This window comes from Callorhinchus milii, unplaced genomic scaffold (genome assembly GCF_018977255.1).
Source record: "Callorhinchus milii isolate IMCB2004 unplaced genomic scaffold, IMCB_Cmil_1.0 Scaffold5, whole genome shotgun sequence".
NCBI lineage: Eukaryota > Metazoa > Chordata > Chondrichthyes > Chimaeriformes > Callorhinchidae > Callorhinchus > Callorhinchus milii.
The window spans coordinates 20,038,569-20,061,875 of record NW_024704746.1 but is presented as its reverse complement, the minus strand read 5'-3'; the positions used below and the strand labels follow the sequence as shown (position 1 = coordinate 20,061,875).

Sequence of the window (23,307 nt, the reverse complement as noted above, 5' to 3'; positions counted from 1 at the left end):
GAACACTGGAGTCGATAAGATACAGAATTTGGATCCCTCAATCTACATCTAAGAGTTCATCTCTCCTGGGCCATCAGAGAGCAAGGAAAGGGTCAGCAGTGACCTCCCCCTCCGTTGTGGGAGGAAAATAAAATAAAGTGGGGTTCCCTCAGGTCCTGTGGTGTAGGAAGTTCAAGTGCAATACTGGTTCCAAGTCACTGCACCATTTCTATACCCGAGTGTTTGGAATCCCATACTTATCTGCTTTATACAAGCACATTCCTGGGCCATCAGTCCGTATGTATTTCTTAGTACATAAACAGGTCTAACAAAACCCTTTACCATGGTGGCTTTCATCTCTTCATAACGTCGATTAAATAGCTTTTCTCCAGATTTAGTTCCATAAAAAAAACTAAAATTTCAATCTCAATTTATTCTTCTTTTTACACAACATGGCACATTGCTGTGTTTGATTGGCTGCTGCATTTGTCCACAAGGTTCACAGTGCACTTTACAGTAAATCAGACCAAACACGATGTGAAAGGCGCTAAATCGAATGCAAGGATTACTAAATTTGAATACGAGTGGGGGGGGGGGTGGGGTGGGTAGCAGTAATGTGCAGGGTACCATCCAGTACGGCACGACGAACAGTTCAGCAACAATGGGGCTGAAATATTTCAGTCCATCTTCTGCCTGCGCTCCTCCTCACTTAGAAATTCAGACTGGAGCGCACTGGACATTCCACTGATAAGCTAGAGCATCATCACACCCTGACACGAGACTGCTGTGTCTGGCACCAGCATTTCAGAAAGTTAAACATTCACACAATGTAAATAGAAGCACTGGTCTCAGAGCATTCACTGACACAGTAGCTTCATAGAGACGACCTTGTACATATTCGCCTGATAAAGGAGCATCTGTTAAGTCCCAACATCCTTATCCTTTTAATCAGGATTCCAGAGGTTCACTCAGAACCTCCAACAGTGGCTTCTCTACTGAGGTCTGCTCCCCAGTTTGCAGAACTCGAGGACCAAAGGGAGTGACATCTCCAAAACACGCAACTTATGCGTCAAGTGCTGTCTTCAATCCAAGATTTCAAACAGGTCACACGTGGGTTATCTAAAAAATGTACCTCAGCTCTGTATTTTGAGAACAAGGCTATTTCAGCCTTAATTCGATTTTAATTGCTTTATGCAGGGACATAGACAGAGAGTCATAGCAAATTGCCTTCTAGCAAGTTTGGCTTAATTGCCGTCGAGGCGTCTGAAACAAAGTTTATTCAGAGTACGGAGCATTTAGAACTGGCATCGGTAGTGATCAATGCAGATTCAACATTTTACACTAAAGATGCTATAAATCTTTGGTGGCAGAGAACACAAATGTTGCATTTCAGATCCAGTGCATGTGTTGAGACTGTGCTAGACTTGCATATTAAGCGCTCCGGGATGCTAACCTGTGTGAAGGGCACTATATAAATGCAAATTGTTGTTGCTGCTGATAGATCTGCAGTATAGAAATGCATGGAACATGGTCAATAAATACATTTAGGCTTGAGTGGCTGTGGTAGATTCGATTCACGTGGAAAAATTTACATTTTATGATGGCTCAGCTGATTCATCACCTTACATTTGCTGGTTAACAAGGAAACTGAGTGGTGGCTTTCACAGGGGGTGGGTTTAAACTGCAGTAAGAACATGAGTTAGCGTAATAATCAAGGTGCTAGTAAAATACTATCCAGCCCAGTGGAAGCTGCACGTTTCCCCAGCAAGGTCATGTAAAAATTGAGGCCGGCATGAACCCAGACAACATTTCCCACACAACAATAAAAAAGCTGAAATCTTCGCCACTTACCCGAAGAGCTCTGGGGCTATTGGAGGTATCTATTGGATCACATCGGTATGTGTATCCTGTAGCCCATCCAGACATCAGAAACTGTGAGAAGGAAATCAGTGTTAGGATTAGTGTTCCAACTAAAGACAAAAGGCACCTATAAATCAGACACTGGCTCAGACAACAGAAGGGACATCAGAGCTTCCAACCATGGGATAGAGTTTTACACCACATAGAACAGAGATACTCACAACCTTATATTCACTACATACATACTATATTATTATTATTATTATTATCCCATTCTGCAACCTGCCATTTCCAGCAGGGGGGGGCACTAGATAGTGATCAGAAACATGCAGCGATGGGCTGACTTTCTCCTTGAGCTGAGACCAATTACTGTATAATGCTCCAAAGTGCCAACCCAGCTAATATCAGGTAATTGGTTCAGATCCAGAATCAAACTTATGACTTTCCTGTATACTTTAATGGATACAATGTGATGAATGAACAACGGAGCCATTTCATTTTTGAGAAAGTCATTTTCAACGTTCTTAGAACTCAGGCAATGTTATTCCCACTGGTGTCGCTTCTGACATAACCACTGCTCTCCTGATATCAAGCACTCACTCCTATCATCATGGACCTTCTCTATGTCCTACACTGCTCCACCACAACCCCAGGAAGGACCCTCCCAATCTTATCCCAAACCATATATATGCTGCTATCACTTCTTTTCACAAAGCTGACCAGCATATTCAGCTCAAGTTTGGTTCTCTTGAATTGTTAGATTTGTCACTTAACTATATTTAGCACTGAGGTTAATAATTAATAATCCAATAATTAAGCATCAATTCTGCAATACCCAGTAAGTTTATCTCAAACAAGGAACAGTAGGCAGCCATTCAGTTCATTGTGCCTTTTCCATGAGTTTATTAGCTCTGGGCATATGTTTTAATCTCAATTCCTGTTCTTTCACCACATCCCTTAATACCTTTATAACTTGAGTAGCTTTCTCTTTTAAACATCCTATTGATCCTACCTCCACAGTAGGGTGCCCAACCCATGGCTCACAGGTCGGAAGTGATTTCATAGAATCATACAGCACAGAAGGAGGCCATTCAGCCCATTGTGTCTGTGCCGGCTCTTTGAAAAGAGCTATCCAATTCAATCCCACTCCCTCGCTCTCTCCCCATAGCTCTGCAAACTTGTCCTCCCCCAAAAATTATCTATTCTTCTCTTAAAAGCTGTTATCGAATTGGCTTCTACCACCCTTTCAGGCAATGCATTCCATATCCGAATGCGGATAATGGCATGACATAAATCAAGAAATATGAATTCAAAAAAATGTTTTTCACTTGCTGACCAAAAATGATTAGATTGAAGATCACAATTAAACTCATTTGCTAATATTCTACATTTTCAGAAACTGAGCCAGTCCCTGCTATCAAGAAGGTTAAGGAACATTGTTCTAAAGTGTCCTTGATCTATAGGAACCAACTTTTGCCTGGACTTTTCAACCTTTCCATCCCAATGCAAATAATGAGAAATGGACATACCTCGTACACTATAAATATCGAGAAAAAGACCAGTGAAAAGTTATAGACAACCATAATCTTCTTAAGGTCAAAGGGTTTCCTGCCAGCCATTAATTTGGGGCCCAGTGACAAAATAAAGTACACATAGAACAAGAGGATGGCAGTCATGGGGAGTGGAGAAGTCATGAAGGGGTATTCAGTGATCCTGGGATCTGTAAAAAGACAAAATTAGAATCAAATCAATGATAAAACCATTCCAAATATATAGTCAATTAATGTAGGCTCATAAGCACAGATATATAGCCTGAGCATCAGGGAATCCATTGTGAGGATATTTTAAAATAAGAAAGGAAAATGAGTGGGAGGCAATCGCCCAGAGAACAGTCCCAACTCTTTGTTCCCTCCTCAAGGTGATCGTGGAGTCCTACAGCTCAGTGGTTAGAGCACTCGCCTCGCAAGCGAGAGACCTGGGTTCAATTCCCGGCAGGGCAAAACCTTGGGTAAGTTTCCTTACTCCACACATCTGATAATAATCCTTCTGATAAAAATAATAAAATTGGTCACTTCAATCCACGACTGTTTGTGGGACACTGCCGTCCACAATTGGATGCCATATTTCACCCACAAATATACAATCAACTCACTTTACAGTATATTCCGTGAAGCCTTTTGAGACGTCTCGAAGATGTGAAAAGCGCTATATCAAATGCAAGGATTATTATTATGATGATGAATGATCACAGGTACTGTCAGCCTAACAGTGAACATTAGCAGTGCCATTGACAATGGAGCACACACTCGCTGTCCAGGAGCAAGGACTAGGTCTTTAGGAATAGAAATCATAGCAGATTCTTTCTCTTTCTGTAACCTGGAAATACCAAAGCTAACTGTTGACCTGGCTGAGATCAGCCAACACATCACACAGCAGAAATCAACCCTGGACTCTTAGCTTCTCTCTCGGTCAGTCAATACTGCACAGAATATTTGACCACTGAGTAATGAAGTGGCTCCCAGGGAGTTTGTGAAAAAAGGCAAATTTTTGGGTGTTAATTTCTCATCCTTATTGATAAACCTGGAGCAGTCACGTCCTTTAAACTTTATTGTACCAGACTCAAACATACACTGCAAAGTTGATTTGACTGTGTGTGGTGGGTGAAGGTACGAGCCAATTTTGCACACAGCAACATTCTACTGGCAACCACAAAGTAAATGACTCGTTTTATTTGGGGGAAATTAGTCAAGACCCCAGAAGGACTCCTTTCTCAATAATGCCACAGGAGCCTTAAAGTCTACCTGAACCGGCAGACAGGACTTTGATTTAACGTTTCATTCAAAGGACTGCACCTTAAATACAGCGCAACCCAGCACTACTTCTTTGATGGCAATTCAGTGGCTAATAATGACAATTTTGTTACAATTTCTCTCAAATAAGATCCTGTTAGGAAATCAAAAGTCACTTCAAACTGCTGATCAAGATGGTGGTCAATCAAACTAGAAATTACTGAAAGTATATTACGCAGCCAAGCACTTAGCAAGCTCATAAAATAAAGAAATGAACCTACATTCTAAGAGGAGTGGATCAAAGATTACATAAAATTAGTGAACTAGTTGTCAGACTGACTCGGTTGGCAGTACTTTTACCGCTGAGTCAGAAGAATGCGGGTTCAAGCTCCATGTTAGGTTTTTGAACTCAGTCTCGACTGACTTTTCAATACAATATGTCAATACAAGGCAATATCCTTTGAATGGGACATTAAACCAAAGTGCCGTCTGCTTGTTCAGGTGGACATTAAAGATCCCGAGGCACTATTCAAAAAGAGAAGAGAGTCTCTCCCAGCGTCCTGGCCAACAAATAAAATTGTTTACTCGCTTCATGACAGTTTGTGGGATATTCCCACGTGCAAAATGCTGCCCACGATACACTTTACAGTAATATCCTGTGAAGTGCTTTGAGTTGTTCTCCTGATGTGAAAGGCACCAGCTATCCCAATTACAAGGATTTTGTAAAAAAAAACAAATTAAATAGGGCAGATAGTCACCTGATCTTTTGAGGAGGTCCTCATAAACTTGGGCCACATGTGCCCCCACCTCTGCCAACATGATTACGAGAGGCACCACTTCCACAGCCTAAAAGAACAGAACACAAACATGACAAGCGTTAGCACAAGATGATGGAACAGTACATCTACCACTGAACAGATACAAAGTACAAGGAAAGTATTATTGAGGCGGAAGGCAAAATGGATAATTACGGCACTGCACAGACCTCCTGACCACCAAACTTTGCCAGTAACTTAGTAAAATTACAAAATTAAATTGATGTTTGACATTGACAACAAGTTAGCGAGCACAGACTCTCAATTGTCCCTCTCCTTCCTCCTCTTCTCCTCCCTTCCAAAAAAGGACCGTATAATACATATATAGGTCTGGGAGCATCGATGGGTTTCCACAGGGGCGGGGGAGGAGCAGAGCAGGCAGCGAAGTCTGAATTTCGGCAACATGTTGATTTAGTTATTCAGATCAAACCCGTGGCTGTGAGCACAAAACTGGTGTGAACAGATTTTCCTGTCTTGGTGTTGCTGCCTCCATATTGTGCTCCAGGGACATATTAAGACTTGTACACAGAATAAACACTATTTGCTGCTAAATACTGAGGAAAGCTTCCAACACAAAGTGGCGAACCATTCACTAGCAACTTTCAGCCACTTCCTAAAACTCTCATCTGAAGCCCCAGGTACCCACAACAAATAAGGGCTCAAGAAATGTGAATGGCGGTATCGCAATGCTACAAGTACTAACCTTCAGTAAATTACAGGAGACACCTTCTAACAGTCAGGTGTCTTTTAGGTGCGACAGGAACACAGGACCACAGCTCTTTCTTTAACAGCACCAGCAGCTTATAGAAGTCTACACAAAAAAAAACTGACAAATTAGAATACTAGATCTGAATATTTATTGCTGCTCTTTAAGAATACCAGATACAGTATGAACTACTCCCATATGGGATTTCCTGTTATGGTTCGAGCATCCGACATGCTCATTTCCCTACACATGGACCCCAGCATCCCACCCAATCTCATGTCATTCCCGGCTTTGTTTGAATGTTTACCTTCATAATCTTTTCCAAAAGAGTCGCTCAATGGATTGACAAGACCATTACTCCTGAACAAGATGCAGCTCATACCTTGCTGCTGGGTATGGAAATGAACCGGAGGAATTCTGGGCGAAAATGCTGTGCCATGGAATTGCCAAGTTCATTGTTAACCTGGCGCTGCCCCACGGTCTTCACACTAACCCAGATCATGTAGTGCTATCAGACATCAGGCTCTCCGCCAGAAACTATTGCTAAAGAATTGCAAGTACGTATCACATTGTGACGAGTTCACACGGTGAAATCAGGTCTGTCCTGCAGCTTATTGCTGTTCCGTGTGTATGGAAAAATTAGAACAGCCTGCTTAGTGTTTTGCATTGAAACCACATAGAAACACAAATCAACAGTGCAGGAGGAGGCCATTTCACCCACAAAATGTACAGTCAATTCACTTTACAGTATCTTCTGTGACGCTCTTTGAGACGTTGCGAAGACGTGATGAGGTGTTATATCAAATGCAAGGATTATTATTAATTTTGTGTCCAAAAATCTCAGAGCAAGGAGATCAATTCAGTCCCACAATACGCTTTATTCCCATACCCCTTCAAGTCCCTCGCTTTCATACACCCAGCTTCTTCCCTATTTGTGTGCATTGGTAAGCACGTTCAGCAGAGGATGTAGCCGTGAAGATAATGCTGCCATTCTCACGGGGCAAGCTCCAGGACAAGAGTTATGTGGCCACAGAGGGAGAGGTAGATTACTAAAGCAAAGGGAATCAGTGGAGACCATAACATAATCTGGTCAAATTAGCAGTATCTCTTCAAAGTGCATTCGGAAGCTGGCTCCGCAAATGTACTGGAACCTAAATCGGCCAGAAAAATACAAATGAGCTCCCTATAAAAACAAGCACGTGTGTGGAGACATGGCAGATAACTCACTTCAATTACGAGGCGGCTATTTCAACAAGCAGCAACACTGCAGGTTTCAGAGATAGATTTTAAACAAAATTCTAACATTGAAAATGACAAGTTCACCGCCAACTGTGTGAATCCTATTTGGACCATTGTTTTCTCTTATTGCTGGTAATAAAACGATTCAAAAGCACACCCAAATTTAGACTTGTGAACTCTCACACTGTTGCCAATGAATAAATCAATGTACTCTATTGGGAAAGAACAGGCTCATAGGCCACAAGTTAACACGGGAGTTAAACATTGTAAATGGCAAAGAAACGTTTCCCCCCCCCTCCTGCCAAAAAAAATCTTAATCTAGTTTCTGTGGAAGTACAAGCCACGTACACAGTGAAACGTATTGCTGTAGAGCTACATAAACCTATACTTATTTTAGTGCAGATTATTCTAAAATACATTCTGGGACACTAAATCTGGAAGTACAATATCTATCTGTGTTATCTAACACAGATAGATACTGTACTTCCATTGATAGTTCAATGAAAAAGCTCCAGTTCCAGATATTGAACAAAAAGCCCCAACAGCGATGAAATGAAACCCCCAAAGTTGGTCACTCTCTTAGCCCCATCGCAGGAGAAAAGGACAAATGTCATCAATCTGCTCACAAGGTGAAAACGTCAGAAATATCCAGCATTACTCAAAAGGAGATTCTCATTCAGAACGCACTCTTCTCTAGCGGGGTTGAAAAAAGAATACGAAAACCCCTTCAGTAAAACATCTTTGCCTGTACACAAGAGTAAATAGACAGAGTTCACCTTTTCCGAAAGCAGTGTAATACAATTACCGATAAAAACAGTTGCTGGGATACACCAATGAAACCCTAGTAACAAAAAAGTCTCAGTTTGTTTGTCAAAGGTGGGCTGTCCCTACAAAAGCACAGAGAACCTAAAAATGTGTGTGTTTTTTTTTTAAATTCCAATTTATGACTGGCTCCATCACTTGCAACTCCACCACTTCACCTCCAAAATCTAACTGGACTACGACAACAGTTCGGGCGATTCCTCTCGAGTGAATCGGAGCCATAGACAACTAGACGACCCCAAGATCAATTCCTAGTCCTAGTGAACTCTACCAAGTTCAGGTCCTACAACTGGTCTATCAAGTGGCACCTGCCAACAAACGAGTGAGTGTGGGTGGGTGTAGATAACGGCTGATCAAGATTCCACATGGTCTTAAGATTAAGATGCTTCTTGAAGTGTTTTGAACGCTTGAGACGCAACTGGAGACTGTTTGGGGAGTTAATAAAAGGCTTCCAAATTGAAAGATCGGAACTGAAGAATTCTTACAAAATTTGTCTTAAGACTTCGTTAGACCCATGAGAAATTTCAGAGCCTAGGTGCGATGCGGGTGGACGGTCGATTAGCTTGCCAACGCTCGATGTCAGCTCCCAGGTGAAGAATGTGTCCCCCTGGTAAAGAATGCACTAAGTTTTACATCTGTGGTGGATAGTCACGGCCACCGGAGTTATCCCACAGCTTTCTTTAAAAAAAAAGACAAAACATCCCAGCCAGTCCTGGGAACACCAAGTAGAAGGCCTTTAGGAGCCAGTAACAACGTTGCCAGTTTTTAAAGAGATTGCCTTTAAATGAAACAACCAATATCGCAGCGCAATAGAACATGAAGATAATATACCGGTTCAAAGCTAAGTGTGTCCATCCAAATAACAAGTTTAATCCTGATTGTACTGCCTAGTATTAATGAATTACATTGTAACAGCAATGTGTTCTCAGACCACCCCCCCCTCCGCAACAGGGCAAAAGCCCACCACCCCCCCCCACCCCCAACGCGGCAAAAGCCCACGCACCCCCCCCCCCACAACACGGCAAAAGCCCACCCAGCCCCCAACACGGCAAAAGCCCACCAACCCCCCCCACGCGGCAAAAGCCCACCACCCCCCACCCAACGCGGCAAAAGTCCACCCCCCCCCCCCCCCCAACGCGGCAAAAGCCCATGTTGTTCTGATCTGTAAAAGGCAGATCTGTTGCTCCACTTAGTAAAGCAACAGATGTTACCTGAACAATATACAATAGAGGTGCAATCCTAGTACTAACCACTGTCGAGGCCTAAATCCCATTGACATACACATATTCAGTCACTGAGGGCCAGCCCAAAGCACAAGGAATGCTGAAAATGAAGATCAACAGGTTTAAGTGGATGAGAGCATCCCGAACAGGTGTAATTGATAAATACGCCTGTAGCTAATTTAGCCAAACTTCGGTTTAACTTAAAATAGTGGGAGCCACTTTCTGAAACATCAGTGCTCATTTCCGCACGTGGATAGATGCAGTCCTCGCGCACAGACAAATGGGAAAATTGCTCCCCACATTAAAAAAAAATCTGTGAATTAGAGGAGGAATTCTTAAATAAGCGAAATAACATAAAGTCACGACACACTCCAGACGTTAACATGATTCAGCACCCGGTCCATTTGTATTGTTTTCAATCATACAAAGCAAAATGACATTTGTATAGCGCCTTTCACGTCGGGAGGACGTCCCGAGACACTGGACAGTCAGGGATTTAGACCCGAGCTGGGGGTCGGGATCGTGGAGGGCAGCCGAAGGCTTGGTCGAAGAGGAGGGTTTTTTTTTGAGACGTGCCTTGAAGGAGGCGAGGGAGCGAGTCAAAGGGAATGTGGGATGGAGCTCCATAGGGTGGGGGCAGAAAGCCTGAAGGTCCAACCGCCAACGGTGGGGCGGGGGAAATCCACACTGCGGCACACACAAAAACTCGTGCTGCCTTTTACTGAGCAATTCCCCTCCTCCACGCAAGTGTTCTCCGAAGGGGATTCACTCGCATTCCACCAGCACCATCAAACAAACACCGATCCGCGGCACCCGTCACAGAAACCCGCACACCTCGACTTCCGTGACCAGGCGGGATTGGCCGAAAAGATGGGGGAATTGGCTGACCAGCACTGCGTCCCGCGCACACTGTCCGGAGATCCGGGCGGGTCACCGAGACGTGACGGCAGAGCTGGAAATAGAGCTGAGGTGGTGGGGTCACAGCTCATGTGCGCACAGACAGGCATTCTGCAACCTGCCCCCCCCCCCCCCCCGTACTGCCAGCCAGAGGTGACCCCGCTCACTGCCGCCAACTGCCTCAAGAGCAGGTCAAGGGCCGGGCAGGAACCCGCTCGGAACTGGAACACACACGACCAGGAAACTAACTGCTGAGAGCCTCCCTGAGCTGTTACAGGGCTGAACCCACGGGCAGGAAACAGCAGCAGCTCCACACCACCACACCCCCCCATAAACCCCATAACCCCCCCATAAACCCCACACCCCCCATAAACCCCATAACCCCCCCCATAAACCCCACACACCCCCATAAACCCCACACACACCCCATAAACCCCACACACACCCCCATAAACCCCATAACCCCCCCCCATAAACCCCACACACACCCCATAAACCCCACACACCCCCATAAACCCCATAACCCCCCCCATAAACCCCACACACACCCCATAAACCCCACACACCCCCATAAACCCCACACACACCCCATAAACCCCACACACACCCCATAAACCCCACACACACCCCATAAACCCCACACACACCCCATAAACCCCACACACACCCCATAAACCCCACACACACACCATAAACCCCAACCCCCCCATAAACCCCACACACCCCCATAAACCCCACACACACCCCATAAACCTCATAACCCCCCCCATAAACCCCACACACACCCCATAAACCCCACACACACCCCATAAACCCCACACACACCCCATAAACCCCACACACACCCCATAAACCCCACACACACCCCCATAAACCCCACACACCCCCCATAAACCCCACACACACCCCCATAAACCCCCCCCCCCCCCCCCCAGTGTTGCTGGCAGACAGCAAAGTTCATTTTAAAAAAACACACAACAAACAACACCCCACCACCAAAAAAAAGGGGGGGAGGGGGTAGGAAAAGAGGGTCAAACTCCTGGATTTCACCCCCTGGAGAAACACAACCCCCAACACCCCCCCAACCCCCCAACCCCCAACAACACCCCACCCCCACCCCCTCTGGTGCTCTGGTGAGACTCAGTTCCTGTTTTGGAGATGGGCTTCGTCATCAGCCACAGAGCTCTCTCTCTCTCTCACTCTCTTTCTCTCTCTCTCCCTCTGCACTTCACTCAGCTTTTGGATCAACTTGTTCCTGAACAGTCAGGGGAGAGAGAGAGAGAGGAGGAGAGGGAGAGAGGAGGGGGAGAGAGAGAGAGAGGAGAGGAGGGGGAGAGAGAGAGAGAGAGGAGGGGGAGAGAGAGAGAGAGAGGGAGGGGGGAGAGAGAGAGAGAGAGAGAGAGAGAGAGGAGGGAGAGAGAGAGAGTTGGGGGGTAAAATGTGCTCACCTGATTTAAAGGGCTGCTCAGAGTTGTCTCTCCAAGGTGTTCCTTTTCCAGACTGCAAGTGGAGTGGAGTGGGGGGAGGGAGGGAGGGAGGGAGAGAGAGAGAGAGAGGGATGGATGCAAAAAGAGAAAGAGCAAGAGACAGATCACATAGAAAAAGGAGAGAGAGAGAGAGAGAGACTGGTACAGCCCAGTGCCAAGACCACACCCCTGCATGAATCATCCATCAACGACACATTTCTTAAATGGTCCCAACCCAGCCAGTGTGTGTGTGTGTGGGGGTGGGTCCCACCCCTGTGGGTCCCACCCCTGGGTGGGTGGGTCCCACCCACCCCACTCTTCTCCCATTCGCTTTAGTGTAAACAATCCATCCAGCTGTGCTCCCTCCTCCTCCTCCTCCTCCTCACTTCCCTCCTTCCCTTCCTCCCTCCCTCCCTCCCATTAACTGTTAATATCCCGTCTCAGGACAAGCTCCGCGCAGGGCCAGCCCCGCCCGCCCGCCCGCGGAAAGCTTCTCCTTCTGAGCTCGTAAAATAATAATAATAACGAGTAGCAATAATCACATTACTAGGGTCGCTCAATCCAAGGCCGCCTGTGCGCACGGACACCACTGCGCGCGCTTGGCTGCAGGGTTTCGCCCGCAATGTATACAGCCTCTGCGCTTTACACTGTATCGCGTGAAGCGCTTTCGAGACGCGTCGAAGACACGATAAGGCGCTAACTCAAACGCAAGGTTTATTATTGATTATTTCCGCCACACACCCTTTTTTAATCCTTTTGTATTGTACACAGCTTTGGTCTCCATGGCAAGATAAACCAGCAGAGCCGCATCCAGATTATATCCTGGAAACAAAATAGGACAACACTGGCTCAATTTCACTCAAATGTTTCTTCCCCGTTCCCACACGGACTTCTTCTCTTTTGCTCATTATGCATTACTTTGCCCTCGCCCCTATAGCCTAGAAAAGTTTTGGACAATCGTGTTAAACACTGTAAAAGGAAAAGAAGTGAGAGTGTAAAGAGAAAGGAAGTGAGACAGCCCTGATATGCGCTGCCCAAATCCCTCCCAAAATTAACTCTTTGGATTGCCCCTCAGTAACAGAATTAGAAAACACGAGTAGCAGAATTTGCTGCTATTGCCACTGCGTACAATATATATGTTCACCTACCAATACGCTCACCATACTTCAGAGCAAATTCCTTCGAAGGCACTTTGAGATGTTAAGTCGATGCGATAAAATGTTATATCAAGCGCAAGTTTTTTTTATTATTCATCGTCATGCAATCCCACTATGGAAACTGACTTGGATAATTGATACTTGAATAATTGGTTCTACATTTTACCTACTGATCATGAGCTATTGTCAAATAATAATAAATAAATAATAATAATAAATAAATAAATAACATTACATTAATAATAAATAGTAATATTACTCCAAAATATTTTAATAAGCGTCAAATTTTACACTGTGCAAAGTCATTGTTGGCTATTTCAGTGAATAATTAATTCTCCCCCCTCCTCCCCCCTATTGTTTAATAGATTGATTATACACATCATTCTACTCCCACATTCATATTTGTTCTTTTGTTTCAATAGAGGAGATAGTAAGCGAGAAAAAAAACCTACTCGAAAGAAGTGAATCATTTTACAAATTTCCTTAAAAACAGAATCATTTGAAAGGCCAATCTTCCTTGGTGAGCCCAAATGGGGAGTCCTAATGGGCCACTCTATCTGAGTTGTATCTTGTTCTTAGTAGTCCTGTGGCTTAGTGATTAGAGCACTCACCTCGCAAGCGAGAGGACTTGGGTTCGATTCCCGGGGTTGGCCAAGTTTCCTTACCCCACATGCCTCTGTTTACCCAGCAGTAAGTAGGAAGCCGGCTCTTAGTCGATTGAGGGGTCACTCAATCCATGACTGTTTGTGGGACGCTGCTGTGCTCAATTGGCTGCCACGTTTCGCCCATAAAATACAGTCAATTCACTTTACAGTATATTCTGTGAAGTGCTTTGAGATGTCTCGGAGATGGGATAAGGCGTTATATCAAATGCAAGGATTATTATTATGGCCTCTTTGCTGAGGTGTCAGAAGGGTGATACATGAGCCAACACCCTCAAAAGAGATGGGAATTTTAAAACACAGCTTTGTGAAAAAAATGTCCCTGCAATGTAACATGAAGCCTCAAGATAACTTATCTGTTCATGTTCATGTCAGGGACTTTCACACGAATTGTCTACAACCAACTGGACTCAAAGGCCTCGCAATTGGCTGCCGCGGTCGCCTACAAATATACAGTCAATTCACTTTACAGTATATTCTGTGAAGCGCTTTGGGACGTCCTCCTGACGTGAAAAGCGCTATATCAAATGCAAGGATTATTATTATTATAAGGTCTATAGACATGGCAGCAAGAAACAGATGAGTGGTGAACCATTGCTAGGAGCTGGGAAATGGTATCTTTAGAGTACTCATGGAACACTACAATGGGTTGTAAGGTCTGGCAGAGGGACGTTCATTTCCATTGCTACATTCAGCAAACAAGAGCTTTTTGTTAAACAATCTCTCTGACAGATAACAGAAGAATGCCCATCCCCATCCAGTTGAACAGATGTGTTCATGCGATCTGTAAAGTGGCATCAGCACACTTTTGCAGCTCACCCTTCCAAATATTTGCTGTCTTGCGACACTGGTCGCCAAAGGCAGTTTCTGTTGCTTCCAAACTGGTTTGCTGTGTGGAGGCTATATCAATAGTGCACGCAGCTTCAGTCACCTCGTTTTAACCTGGTGCAGTGATTCCACAATAAACATTTCTACGTAGCTAAATCCAAAACAAAATAATTTTCTTTGGAAGCCTGATGTGATTCCACATGCAATATGCACAACACCAGAAAATGACCGATAACCTTTGGCAGCAAGAGACTCTTGTGCCACCAAATTATTATCCAGATAACCTCAATTGAAATTCAGATTCTGTAAATCATGCTGTCCTCAGCCACCCACACTTGACAGCCAAACAATGCCTGGTCTTTTCAGGAGCAGGACATTTGGCACAATTATCAGACCTTAGAACAGCCTACGTTTCAGCGTGGCAAGCCCAGAACTTTATCAGTGGGCCTTATTGACAATGAAACCCAGATAATTCCATCAGAGAGGTCGATCGTGACATTTAACAAATAACCAAGGTAAATTCTGAACTTTGGGGAGTGCAACAACAACAACTTTCATTTATACAGCGCCCTTCAGACGGGTTAGCGTCCAGGAGCGCTCGTGCACAAGTGCACGTAAAAGAAAGAGGGATGGATTTCTACAATTGATGTTCTCCCCATATATTGTGGAGTTCTTTTAGATGCTGCTTGTTGATGACACTTCCTGCACATACGCAATATGCAGGAAGCATCATTAGCAATGACCCGACAACCTGCTAGCCAGACTTTTTGTTTTGCACTTTGCACACAATCCGACAACAGACATTAGCTCCAGAGACCGACATTCCATTGGGGTTTCCTGCCTTCAAGTTAAACCAAACTAGCATCATATTGTTAACCCTCCAATTATAATAAGTACATTTAATATAGCAGCCAACAACAGTCAAAATGCTTCATGGGCAATTTATACATAAACAACAACAACAACAAGATTCCATTTATAGAGCGCCTTTCACGTCGGGAGGACGTCCCAAGGCGCTGTACAGTTGGGTCAGGACCCGAGCAGGGGGGAAATGGTCAGGGTGAGGGGAGGGAAGGAAGGGAGGGAGGGAGCGAGGAGGGGGTAGAGAGTCGAGAGGGGAGCTGAAGGCACGGTCAGAGAGAAAGGTCTTGAGACCGGCCTTGAAGGAGCAAAGAGCATTTGTAGACTGTACAGAGACTAATTTGCACACATTACCCCACAAGCAGTGAATAACATTTTACCAGATCACTCTCTGGAATTTCCATGTGCAGGTGGGATGCAAGCAATTCTCAGTTTGGTTTGGATACTGTTAAGCATGGTGATGGGTTTCCGCATGAGTCAGACATTGGCTGACAAAAAAAGGATTTTAATCTTACAAGATTAGTTATAATAAAATAAATAATCCTTGCATTTGATATAGCGCTTTTCACGTCTTCTAGATGTCTCAAAGTGCTTCACAGAATATTCTGTAAAATGAATTGACTGTATATTTGTGGGCGAAACACGGCAGCCAATTGCGCACAGCAGTGTCCCACAAACAGTCGCGGATTGAAGTGACCAATTTATTATTGTTTTTTTCTTGAGGGATTATTATCAGGAGTAAGGAAACTTGCCCAAGGGAATCGAACCCGGGTCTCTTGCTTGTGAAGCGAGTGCTCTAACCACTGAGCTACAGGACTCTGAAGTTCAGATGAAGAAGACTCTGCAGTCCATTTGTCTGGAAATGTTGACCAAGACATGGGAAAACTGTAATGAGATCTTTAACATCTATCCGAATGGTCATGCCTGCGCTATCATCTCCTAAACCTGTCAAAGCTTCGACGTAGAAATTGTGCTGTAATAAACCGATAACTCAAAGGCACCAGAAGAGCAAATGTTTTCAATGACTATTGACTTGGTTAAAGGCACTCTCTCTTTCCAGGCTCCACAGACTGTTACTGTTGCAGGCAACCTTCTTTGAGAAGCGCTGACGTGAAAATGTTAAAATGCTCTACATTCTTGGCTTTAGACTTGCAGTTTCGCTCACACACCCTGGCTGCCCCCGCCTTGGGAGAGTTCAGGAATTCCACACGTCAATCCTGTTTAACCAGTGGAGCTTCATTCAATGAGAAGATGGCAACTAATTGCGCTTACATGCCCACACTGTGATAGCAATTTTTCTCAGCACAGGTGAAATGGATAACCATCAGTTTTATCCGGTCGCCTATTGTTTAAATGCAAACTGGGAAGTATCGCTACTTGAAGCTTTACACCACCTTTATGCGGGAACCGTTATAGGGATTTGTTCCTGTGACAACTTGGAAGGTCTTTGGATGAGATGTTAAACTGAGGTCCCATGAGAGAGAGAGAGAGAGAGAGAGAGAGAGCATGGCGAGATGATTTAACCAAGTTGATAGTCACCACAAGCAAACTGTTCAATAGAACATCAACAGGATTAATCACAAAATATTCAAAAAAGAGCAGGGAGTTGCCCTGACCAACAACCCTCCAGGTAAAATTGGTCATTCACTTCACGGCAGTTTGTGGGACACTGCATTTTGCATAGGCAAATGTGGCAGCCAATTTCCTCACAACAGTCACTTTACAGTAAAATGCTTTGAAGCACTTTGAGGCATAACACCAGTGTGATAAGGCACTGTATCAGATGCAAGGATTATCAAATAATACCAATATGGGTGCACATTGCATTGAAGATAGCAGACATGGTTATACCCCTCTCCAGCTCAGAAAGTCTAACTGAAAATTAGCTTGGACTTCTATTGTCTTAGTCCGCAAGACCAAAGATTATGCAAAATTTTTATATTCGATCTTAATTTGAAAGCTTCATTTTTTGGGGGAAAAAAACATCCACATTAAGATTTCCACAAATCTGGGCATTTTTAAATGTTAAGACAAAATGATATTCTGCGGCTAAGACCAGGTGAGATTCTGGGCCTCAGACATTTTAATCTGATTCAAGAAGAGTCTTGGCAATTACTCCAGAGTTCAAGAGAATGTTTGCTAAATTACTATCGCCAGAGAATTAAAAGGGGCTCAAAATTAAAGATCCCCCAGTGCCCCAGGGGATGGCATGCAAATAGTTTCACCAAGTATGTAAACAGAGGTGCCATTGTCGGAGCTCAAATACATGCACTAATTGTTTAGATACAGTAATAACAAAAAGCTAGGAGAGCACATGATTTGCAGCCAGCAGCAGAAACATGCAAGGGCTCCACTCCCCCCAACAGAGTATTGGAAGAAAGCTGAAGTTTTCGCATCAGCAACTCAGCTCTTCTTCTGTCTGAACAATTCCCATTACAAGCATGGAGACAAAGCAGGACACCCATCAATTGACACCCATTCTGATGCATTGTATTTGCACTCGTTGAGGCTATTCAGAAGGAGTCGGTCCACTTCAACCCTCTGAGTCAGAAGGTTAAGCGTTCAAGCATCACATTGGGACTTCCAAGTTCACTCTTGCCTGACGCTGCAATGAAGGGGAGAAACACTGCATTGCTATCCTTCAGATTAATGTTTCATCTAAAGCCCTGTTTGCCTGCTCAGGTGAAGGTTAAATATCCTGGTTCCTTGTGCTCAATTATTGTGTTTGGTCATGGTTTTGAACAGGCCCCTTGACTGGCAACCCTCACCTTGACTTCCAATATTGCCAATTGAATGGTGTGAATATCGTACAAACAGTTCACGCCCCCTTAATATTTTATTTATCAAATAAATTGTGAAGTTCCATACGCACTGTTCCAGTAGGCGTTACTGTACAGCCCAAGCAGGAGATGGCATGGTTTGTCCCCTTCTCCACTGGAATGCCAGCTGAACATTAGCCACTTGAAGCCTTCACCAATCACATTGCCAACTGGCCACTTACCAACTGTTCAGCCGCCAGAGCAAGAGATGGATTTACTAAGAACATTTTGATTGGATAAATCCAAGTGAAGGATTTTCCTCGTGCAACAGAATGAAGCCATTGACAGAGGAGTCCTGGCATTTCGGGTCAAGAATTAAAGGGGCACCATCATTATAAAGGAGCTTATTCAACGTTATATATTAATCATATCACAAGTGCTGGCCGTCATTGTGAAGAAAATATCCCACGCGCTTCTGCCTCGGCTCCCTTCAAAATCCAAACATTTGTTGTGAAGTGCTTTGAAGCAGTTCCTCGTTAAAAGCCTCACCTCCTAGAAGTCACAGATTTTCTATCTTGGGAGAGTGAAATGCATTAACACAAATGCTAAAGTCACAATCGTCATAAAAAGAGAAACAGGATCAGTTTAGGGTACACGGTTCTTATGTTGCCATCACTGCGGTTGTAGCATGTGCCCTTTGGGGAGGGATGAGCAGGTAACAGATTAAGTAAAATACCTGGTGACTCCAAGGATTCAGAGACTAAACAGATAAACATACAAGTTAATTGTCACAGCCAGAAGTGCAACTTGTATGCTTCCCGGCATTTTATTGATGTGAACGGATCTGTTCCTGCATGGCAGTCTGATTGTTTCAAAGAAAATCTCACAAGAAGGTATTTTAGGAAATCTCCGCAGAGAGAGTACACCACTGCAATTTTCAGTTCACGATTTATTGCCACAGGAAGGAGTTTCTAGTTTCTTGCAAAAAGAGAACCAAGGATTAGGGAATATCAACTTGAATTGAAAATTTGCACGGCTCAGTTTTACTGTACTGCAATGTATAAGACTATCAAGTGCCTTTCCCATCTCCGCCCCCACACCTCCATGCTGAACTCAGTATGTCTGGAAATCAAACACACCAAAAATAGATCAACTGCTCCCTGTCCCAAATCTGTGTCTCAAGTCAACTTCGAAACTAGAAGAGCACTCAGAAAACTGGACGTTATCGACATAAAGGACACAGTGTGTGTCTCTGCTCCAACCCAAAGCCACAGTGCTAGCTGGGTAAAAGGACACAGCCTCCCTTTAATTTTCGATCACAAAGCTATAATTATGCACGTCAAAACAACCTCCAGCAGATGGCTTCTCTCTATTAAAGGCCACATGCCCGCAGAATCAAGCCAAACCTTAGCAACTTCCTAATTCCTATCAAATTCAATCAGATATCAAACCCTGATTCGCCCATGCCCGTTCCACCCCTACCTCCAAAGAATAAGCAGAATTCTGTCTAAGGTGCTTTTTCTCAGCATGGAATTACTTGGTCTCTCGGAGTTGGGATACTTTGCCCTTGGTATCAGTTAACCCTGCTAGCCAAATGTCTGAATGAGTAGTGTAACCTTTGCTGGACAAACAGCAGGAAGCTTGCCAGTGATTGCAATCATAAGCCATACAAGTTTTAGCTGGTCAAACTCCAGCAGCAGCCTGATAATAATAATAATAATCCTTGCATTTGATATAGCGCTTTTCACGTCGGGAGGACGTCCCAAAGCGCTTCACAGAACACACTGTAAAGTGAATTGACTGTATATTTGTGGGCGAACGCGGCAGCCAATTGCGCACAGCAATGTCCCACAGACAGTCGTAGATTGAAAATGACCAATTTATTATTGGTTTTGGTTTTGGAGGGATTATTATTAATTATTATGATCAATGTATGCTCATTCAATATCGTGCCCAAGTTCTCCAGTGACATCTATGCGAGAGCCTCAACAGCGGCTGTTCAACCAACGTTCTACAACCACGTGCCAGTCACAAGCACATGTTGCAGAAGTCCCCATATAGCGATCAGGAGCTGGGCCCCTTTCGAACAAAGAGCACAAGGCGCTACTTCTGCCCCCATCTTGGATCAGCTAACAGCATAATAAACACAGATTAAACTGTGGAACCTTGACAGAATATTTATAAACCTTATTTTAAACAGTGATTAAAAGTTGCACTTCCCACAGAATTCTCTGAACCGCTTTTAAATTCCTCGCAACCCACACTGCTGCCTATAAAGGGCCCAAGATTAAAGACCTCTCAGCTCTGCTCAGAATTTCCAGCCACGTACACGAGTTGACCTCACACATAGCAAGTCGGCCAGGCACGTGCACTCCAATCCTGCAACAAAATAATTTATCAACCGGTGGAGGCACCTTTAAGATGTCCAGCTGAAGGAGACAAGACAACAAGGAGGCGCTATCCTGTGTGCGAGGTGCTATATAAGTGCAAGTTGTTGTTGTACAATGTAATGGCCAAACAAAAATCTGCTCATCAACAATTTGTCTCTAAAGCAGCACAAATACCCGTACTGCAACTACAGTTTGATCAGCATTGCTGGTGACCGATGAAGCAGATAATGCAGGAAATATTCCCAACAGGGGTCACTTTTGAAGCAAACTCAGTGTGAAATGACAGTGAGCAAATCCAATGGTAATCGCTGCCACCTCACAGTATGAACATTCCTTCCCTAAAGAGCATCCTTTCATCCTTAACCACAAGGTTGCAGCCTGCTAGGGCAAGCGGTTCCTAATACTGTACTTTGCCCCTTTACCCCAGAACTGTAGCATACTGGGTGGGGGAAGAGAGAAGAAATTCCTAACTACTTAAACAAAAGGCTTGTTGTATGAAGCGAGTCATAATCTTTTAACCCCTTAATCCCAGAGCTGGATTTTGTTGACAAACATCCATGCCATAAAGTCTTCAGGACCAAAACCCAACTAGCTCATACAGCAACAACTTGCACTTATATAGAGCGCTCCACGAAAGGGTAGCCTCTCAGAGCGCTTAACAATGGCGGAGCCTGACTCTGAGTCGGGGGGAGGGAGCCATAAATTCATATTATTGTTTATACCCCACAAGCCTCCACCCAGCCTACCCCACTCCTATAACGATCCCTCCCTTTCACTTTTGCATTGAATATTCTCTTAAATGCACTAATGATCTTTGCTTCAACTACAGCCTTCGGCAGCAAATTCCACATTGTCACCACCCTCTGTGTAAAGAATGCCCTCCTAAAGTTTCTGTTAGACCTGATTGTGGTCGTTATATTCATGTCCCCTTGCTATGGACTCTGGAACAAGTGGAGCAATCTATGTATGTTTACCTTAATGAACCCCTTTCATGACGTTAACCACCTCTATCAGATTTTCTCTCAATGATTTCATCGCCAGGATAAAAATCCCTAACCTGTCCATTTTCTGTAAGTTTGCAACAGCAAATGTTGAAAAAAAAATCACAACAGTAATTTGGACAGAAACCTCTTACCATAAATGGATGCACAATCTTTTCTTTAAAATAAAAAATAAATTGTTTGAAATTGTGAAATGCCCAGAGTACATGGAAATTGTTAAAGCAAAGTGAAATAATAGGCAGCAGCATGTAGAGGTAGGTGTCAGATTACATTGCTGATGGTTACACCCTACTAGTGTGTGACTGAAACCAGCCCAAGTTAAAATTGTTCACTAATAGGAAGCAGATAGCCACTAATTCCAAAATCAATCTTTACTGTTAACAGGAGACCATGATACTCTGGAGCTCAGCTAACCCACATCTGTGCATTATTGATTAATCATCTTTATCTACAGATTTCTGTACCAGCAATTCTATTTTTAAAAATATATATTTTTAGCACACACCTCCAGGCACACCACACAAAATGAATGCACTCAGCATTACCCTTTAAAGAGGTAAGATACGATTAGTACTTTGAGTTTAACATATTGCTCCCAGCAAGGGTGTGGATACAGACTCATGGCCCCATTGACATTATAGATCGGCTCCGAGTAGACTTGCTCTTGTGAAATTCTGAGTTCCTGGTGCTATGAAACTCACTCCCATGAACATTATGATGCACATCTCACACAATCGTAACAAAGGACTATAACAACTGGATCTTTCCCAATCACCAGGGAGGGCAAAGTACAGAACAATCACCAGAACTGTGAAAAAAGAAATGTGGTTGTGAAATTCGGTTGTCCCTCTTACGCCGAGGAAGAACATTTTAGTAAACCAGTCACTGACTTGCAATTTGTTTGATGAGCCAGGATAAGAGCAGCTTTACCTGCAAAGCAAATCGTACTAGAACTAACTTGTGTGTATGCGTGTTGGTGACAAAAGAATGCCAAAAGTAGAAAAATGGCTACTCCTACATCAACTACAGTCACTTTGATCAGAGGGATCAAAGTACCAAGTACTGTGTGCAACCCAATGCCTAATGTTCCATAACATTTAAAAAACAGAATTGGGAGTGATGACATTACTCTAATATCTAGGACCACTTCAGAATAATTGAACTCTAAAAGTTTTTTTTAAAAATATAGTTTTCAGAATGTAAGTATTTTAGGTTCTTTTGATCCCAGCCCTACAAGGTTTCCAAAAAACCCTAAAGTAAATAGTCTCCTATTATTGCAATGATGACTTTCTTGATCATTTGCCTTTGGCAATGTTTTCTATCTAAAAGGGATCTGTAACAGTCATTTGATGGAAATGCATGTAGCATTGATGATCTGCTTTGGTCACAGTGTGACTGGGATGACAAGGACACTTTATATTCCCATCTCTGGAGAGGGATGTGAGACCCATGGTAAATATTATGATTATGAACTTCAAACAGATAGCTTAGTGAACACAGACCAGGCATAGCAATAGATAGTGCCAACATGTCCCATTAAGCCACCAGTATGTCTTGCTTTTGTTTTTCAACATTAGTCATGTCAAACAGCTTTACCATACAAGCTCCTCGGTATTCTCTCTAGATACTGAAAAGACATTTTATTGAGTTGTTCCATCCCTTTCAACCACACTGCGGCCTGTAATTTCACTCTCCTACTCACGTTGTTGGCTAACATTTTAATAATAATCCTTGTATTTGATTTGGAGCTAATATGCAATTATAAGATAGTCACACATGGGTCCCTCAAGGGAGAGAATGTGCATTACATTCCAACAATAATAATAATAATAATCCTTGCATTTGATATAGCG

At 43.7% G+C, this 23,307-nt stretch overlaps 1 protein-coding gene across 3 annotated transcripts in view; it reads right to left on the bottom strand.

Annotated features, from left to right (window-relative positions):
* LOC103174616 (elongation of very long chain fatty acids protein 1) overlaps window positions 1-23,307 on the bottom strand; it is a 34,264-nt gene that overhangs the window by 7,837 nt on the left and 3,120 nt on the right. For 2 of the 3 annotated variants that reach the window (XM_042334831.1, XM_007887079.2), the window contains exons 2-5: window positions 6,147-6,254; window positions 5,387-5,474; window positions 3,369-3,559; window positions 1,831-1,911 (exon numbers count right to left, since the gene is read on the bottom strand). In XM_042334831.1, coding sequence (XP_042190765.1) covers window positions 1,831-1,911; window positions 3,369-3,559; window positions 5,387-5,447 — 333 coding nt within the window. In that variant the 5' untranslated portion in view covers window positions 5,448-5,474; window positions 6,147-6,254. Of the gene's footprint in view, window positions 1-1,830; window positions 1,912-3,368; window positions 3,560-5,386; window positions 5,475-6,146; window positions 6,255-11,778; window positions 12,017-23,307 lie in introns of those variants that run through there. The other variant, XM_042334830.1, reaches the window with a different exon arrangement.